Genomic DNA, 6,000 nt, shown 5'->3' with positions numbered 1-6,000 from the left:
CAAGTATACAAGACGAGTGTGGATGGGAGAGTTGGAAGGGGTCGACCTCAGCGAACGTGCCTCAATCAGATTGAGGATGTTTTTAGCAAAGGCTAGCTTAGGAGTACCCTAATTAAGTTAATAACAATGTACCTACTTATATAGTTTAAAAATTTTGGCTCTCAAAAGAAATTTCAATAGTTATACTGTTGATATTTGGCTCTGTTGACTAAAGAGTTTGCTGACCACTGACCTAGTGGATGAGGGGCAGGCAGGCAGGGGGCTGACCGGCCAGCAAGTATGCCCAGGGCTCATGGGAGCCCAACTCTGCCAAACTCTGCAGGTTGGCCTGATCCCTTTGGTGCCTGCCTTACACCAGCTTTGGCAAAGTCTGCTGAACCTATGCCAGGGTGGCAGGCTGGCAGGGAGGGAAATGGACACTTTATTTTTAATGACTCTTCAACTTTTGGGGATTGGGGGAATGGTTAGAAGATCCCTCTTCTTAACCTCGTGTGTGTGTGTGTGTGTGTGTGTGTGTGTGTGTGTGTGTGTGTTCCCTGGTAAGAGTGTGTCTCTCAATTCTATGCCTCCTATGGAGAGCTATATTCCCACATTTCATTCTTCAGGGGAAAGATGTGTCTTCTATACTGTCCCTCAGTTTCCTGACATTTATTTTTAAACTATATTTTTATTGATTTCAGAGAGGAAGGGAGTGGGAGAGAGAGATAGAAACATCAATGATGAGAGAGAATCATTGATAGGCCACCTCCTGCACGCCCCCTACTGGGGATCGAGCCTGCAACCTGGACATGTGCCCTGACCGGGAATCAATCCCGTCATCTATCTGGGTTCATAGGTTGATGCTCAACCACTTAGCCACGCCAGCAGGCAGTTTCCTGGCATTTAAAAAAATATTAACTTTTCTGAGGAGTGCACAGAAAAAAATTCTGTAATCCTTTTTGTTTCATATCGATCCAGCTCTTAACTTTTTTTGTGTGATTTTTTTTTAAAAGTGGGGTCAGTGCAAAGATACCTGTTTATCCTTAATTTCTAATGGTTTTATTTTTAAAAAGTAACCTCATAGTTTTCTCTCGGGGAAGGGGAAAAAAAGATTTCCCTCATCTCAACTATAAGCAGTTCTTTAAGTTTTTATTCTAAAAATCAATCAATTGTGGAAGATGTAGGATGGACACAGTAATCCCTCTGTCTCTTTAGGGAGCAGGCCCTTCACACTTAATTTTTTAAAGAATTGATTTTGGGGACAGGTGAGGAAGAGAACAGGAAAAAAAAATCCCCTTTAAAATTTCCCAAATCACAATAAGGCAGTTCCTCAAAGAAAAAAAAAAAAAAAGAAAAAGAAAAAAAGTGATTATTTAGGATGTTGGATAGAAATATTCTTGTTCACCATTTATTTCACATAGAAACAGTTTCTCAAGTTTTTCTTTTGAAAATGAACCTGATCGGGGGCTATGGGGGGGAGCTAACCCCCCTCTAACCTTTATTAACCCTCTTGTCTTATATAGGGCCATTTCTTCAAACTTATTAAAATAATCGTTCTTGAAACATTTTTTTTTTTGCACTAGGGTAAATAGACATGCTCTGTTCACCCCACATTTCACATAATTATAAAGCAGCTCCTCAAATATTTATTTTAAAAATCAGCCTGGGTGGGGGGCTAGGAAAATTCCCCTGACTGCTCTTGACAGCCATGGGGCCATCTCTTCAAACTTCCACATGACACGGGAATGTCTGGAGGGCGGCCACGGGGACATCTCCACGGAGCCTTCCATAGGCCAGCTCTTCAAACTTTATTTTTTAAAAAATCCATCTGATTTTTTGGGGGGTGAAGGGGGAGCCGAAGAAGAGTTCCCATTAACCCCTTGTGTTCCGCGGGGAGGCAGCTCCCCAAACTTTTTTCCCAACGTGAACATGACCTTTCGGAGGGGCTGGAGCGCGGGGGGCGGGCAGGAGGGCGCCGGGGGCGGGCGCGGGGGCGCGGGGAGGGCTGGGCGCGGCGCGGGAAAGTTTGGGGGGCGGGGGCGCCGCGGCCCCGGGGCTGGCGGGCGGGCGGGAGCGGCGCGCCCGGGGCCCGGCCGGCTTTGTGTGCGGCGCGGAGGCCGGCGGCGCGGAGGCCGAGGCCGAGGCCCGGAGCTCGCGGGCCGCGCGGCGAGGCCGGGGGGGCGGGCAGGGCGGCGGGGGGCGGCGGCGGCCCCGCGAGGGGCGGCTCGGCGGCGGCGGCGGCCGGTGCGGGCTGGAGGTGGGGGCGAGGGCCGGGCGCCCCCCCCGCGCGCCCCCAGCGCCCCCGCCCCCCCGGCCTGAGCGGGGCGGGCGGAGGAGGGAGCGGCAGCGGCGGCGGCGGCATTGTGCGCGCACCAGCAGCCCGGCCCGGGAGGAGCAGGACGCGCCGGGGCCGCCTCCTCCCGCACGGACCCATGAACCAGCCGGGCGGCGCGGCGGCTCCGCAGGTACGAGGGGGCCGGGGGCGAGCTCGGCGCGGGGGACCCGGGGGGCCGCGGCCCGGGGCGCTGCGCCACTTCATTGCCAGATGTGCCAAATGCCAAGTGCCTGGGCACGTTTGCGGGCTTTTTGTGGGCGCCCACGGGAGGGTCGGGGTCTGGATCGCGCCCCCCCCGGGCGCCGCGGGGTGCGAGGAGGGTGGGAGACGCGGTGGGGTCTCTCCGGACCCCCACCCGGCGCCCTCTCCGGCCCCGGGCTCGGACCGGAGCCCAGAAAACAAAGCGGCGAGAGAACAGAGCAGCCATTTCAGTTTGGACAATTCACATTTTGCAAAAATGCAACCCCTGCCAGCTCTTCCCCCTCCCCTCCAAATTTGCAATTTCCCCCTGACCCTCTCCGCGCGCCCGGCGCCTGGTGAACCCCGGGAGGTCTTTCCTCCCCTGGCCCCCCATCTTTGCAACAATCTTCTTTTTTTTTTTTAGGCCATATTTCCCTTTCTCATTTTTTTTTCTCTAATTTTTCTTCAAACGGTAGTTTTTTCCCATTAAAACGACGCCACCTAGAGGATACTATTCTGTAAATAAAAAAGAAATTAAAATTGAAAAGAAATAATTTTTATTTCTTATTTTTTCAAAAGTTTGCACTATAAATCAGTGGAGGGGAAAGGGATTCTTCTTTTTTCTTTTTGGGGTGAAAATTTTCTCTTTGATTTTTTTTCAGCAGCATGAAGGCAATTTTTATTTCTGAAGCCAAATCCAGATAATATGTAAATGAAAATTAAGCTGGAATTTGAATGAATTCAGTTTTTGAAGGGATCAAAGCAAAAAGCCTCCTAAAACCAGTCAATTTGGCTGCCCAACTCATTTTAGTTTGAGCAAAAAACTAATTGGAATGAGGAAAAGAGGGAAAATTGTTGAGTTTGGAGAAAACTGGGAGAAATTGGCTTTATGAAGCAATTAGAAATTGTACTTCATTGTAATTTGGAACTTGTTTAGTTCCGTGGGCAAAAAAGACTAATTTCACAATTTGACAATATTAAGTTCTATTTCCAAGAAGGAAGGATTTAAAAGAGAAAACAGACCCTAAAATGTTGGCTTTGGACACACCCAGAAATTGTAGGTTTTTTTTTTTTTTTTCAATTTTGCATTTACATTTTACTGCATTTAAATCCCAAGGTTCTAAAGAAGAACAGAAACTGGAAAAGTTAGAGTGAAATCCTCTCTTTTTCTCCCTGCGTTTGTTGGGTTTGTGTTATTCTGTTTTGTTTTGATGAAATAATTAAGATTGTTTTCTGATTTTGTTTTCTGAAAGGTCTAGGCATTTCTTTTTTGTTGTTGTTTTATTCAAAAAATGTCAGAAACCTTTTTTGAGCAATATTCAGTGGAAAAAATGTAAATTCATTACATTATACAAATTGAGTAGCCCACAGATTTGTAGGAGAGACCGCCATTAAAATAAGATATGCATAATTAACATTATTATGAAAAAACTAACAGTGGATTCATAGAAGCTCATTTTTTATGACATGCAATTGAATCAGTGGATAAAGACAAGGGTTGAGGAAATCTTGGAGGAAGAAAATTTTCCCTTCTCTGTGCTTGCTCACTCTTCCAATTTGAAAAATTTATTATTTTAAAAAAAATCCAGATTGATCTGAGGCCTCTTTGATTGTAATGTGGGCTTGGTAGTTTATTAACATTCGGTATTTTTTTTCACAAATTTGATTATTTTCAAAGGGGAAGAAAAATCCATTAGCCTTCATCATTTTGGGGTGTTTGTGATTTTTATTTCTAAAGCACAAATTTTACTGACTTAACAAGAAGGAAAGATAAAAAGGGAAGGACAGAGAGGAGATGAAAATTCTGATTCTCATCCACTTCTCTAGTGAAATACTTACTTTGCTGAAAAAATGGGGTAAAACACCAATTCAGCTGATTCTAGTATCAAATTTTAATTTAATTTTTGAAGGAAAAAAATCAAAATACAAACAAAAGCCAAACCCAAAGCTACTTGATGAAAGCATATGTGCTAACAGCATTTGATATTTTTTTTGATTTTAAAATGAATCAAATGAAGGTGAAACAAAAAAAAAATTTTTTTTTTAGAAGACAGATATTGACCGAATAAAAATTTAACAGATGAAAATAAGGTACCCACCCAAAGTTGAAGGGTTATTTGTAATGAAGTACTATCTGATTGAAGTTGCTGGGGATTTTGAACCAAAAACAAAAACAAAATGTTCTAATTTTTCTGTCCCCAAGGGGAGAATATTGTCAGCATTTGCAGGGTGGGATCTTGTGGGGGGGTGGGAGGGCACGACTGATGGTGGGTCACACAGAGGAATCTCTGTGCCCCTTTGACTAGCCACCAGCTGATCTTGGAAGAAATGGTAGTCCCGGTCCATGGATTCCCAACCCTGTTTTGTAGAAATTCAGATTTCTAAGGGGATTCAAATTCTGTGAAATATATTTGACGGTGGTAGAGGTTTGACATTTCCCATCATGGCCATTGCATTTGGGAAATTTTATTTTTTTAGTAACAAAATCCTTTAGGGCTGATTGGCCACATTCTGACATATTTGGAATGAGCTTTTTTTTTTTTTTTTTTTTTTTTTTAAGTAGCATAATTAAATTTTTTTTTTCCTGTTGAATTATTTAGGCCGATGTCTAGGACGGTCAAAGAATTTACAATTTCTAAGGGTTCTGATGGCCTCATGAGACAGTAGACCTGGGTTTAAGCCAGAGATAGAGGAGAGCTGGGCCCTGGGCAGGGAAGCGGGTAGGTGGGCATCCCTACCAGGCATCAGAGAAAAAGTCAGGATTGTAGATAACAGGTTATTTCTGGTGCAAGGAATAAAAATAATTGCAGCATGTCCCTTTGTGTGTCCTGGTCCTCCTGACACACAACTCAGATGCCTTCCTTCCATTCTGCTGAAATTTTGTTGTGTTGTCTACATTGTAAAGGGAACTCCTGGCTGGAAATGGAAAATCATTTCTGTTTTGTAGACCTGTTTTTCTCTTAAAAAAAAAATTGTTTATTCTGATCATGTTTGTTGTAGAGGAAATCGAGGTGCATGATGGTACTGTTGGAGGCGGGGCCAGTTTCCTTTTGTTTCGATTGGCGTCTCTCAGGATTGAGATCTGACCTGGGCCTTGCGTTTCTCACCTCCTATTTTAGGTGGAAGTGTGACCAGAAATGGACACGCGAGCTGATTTTCATTAGCCCATGTCTGCTTACCACACTCTCTTATAACATTGGGCAAAAAATCTGGCACATTGGACTTGAGGGGTGGTAATTTGACGATGGGCAGCGTTATTTTGGTGAAAGATCATTTATACTCTCTTTCACAGTGGAGACTCTTATTACTTCATGTTTTGCTTTTCAGCCTAAGGAGGTTTTTTTTTTTTTTCTTCTAATAAGGTTTGAAATTTCAAGGGCCTGCTTTATAGCTTGACTTTGGACCAAGCAAGGGAACAGGGTTTGCTTATACTTTAGCCCTGCGAGGTGGTGAACTTGAACAAGGCCTCTTGCATTTGCTTGAAGGAAAGCAACAGAGATGGCTGG

The 6,000-nt window shown here is 44.5% G+C and overlaps 1 protein-coding gene across 3 annotated transcripts in view; it reads left to right on the top strand.

Annotated features, from left to right (window-relative positions):
* Positions 1-2,301: 2,301 nt before the first annotated feature.
* Positions 2,302-6,000, top strand: part of ZNF618 (zinc finger protein 618) — a 150,005-nt gene continuing 146,306 nt past the window's right edge. For all 3 annotated transcript variants that reach the window (XM_081103620.1, XM_081103619.1, XM_081103621.1), the window contains exon 1: positions 2,302-2,444. In XM_081103620.1, the coding sequence (XP_080959746.1) occupies positions 2,412-2,444 (33 nt within the window). In that variant the 5' untranslated portion in view covers positions 2,302-2,411. The remainder of the gene's footprint in view (positions 2,445-6,000) is intronic.

Source organism: Myotis nattereri (genome assembly GCF_964212035.1).
Source record: "Myotis nattereri genome assembly, chromosome: 12".
NCBI lineage: Eukaryota > Metazoa > Chordata > Mammalia > Chiroptera > Vespertilionidae > Myotis > Myotis nattereri.
This window is presented reverse-complemented; position numbering and strand designations above follow the sequence as displayed.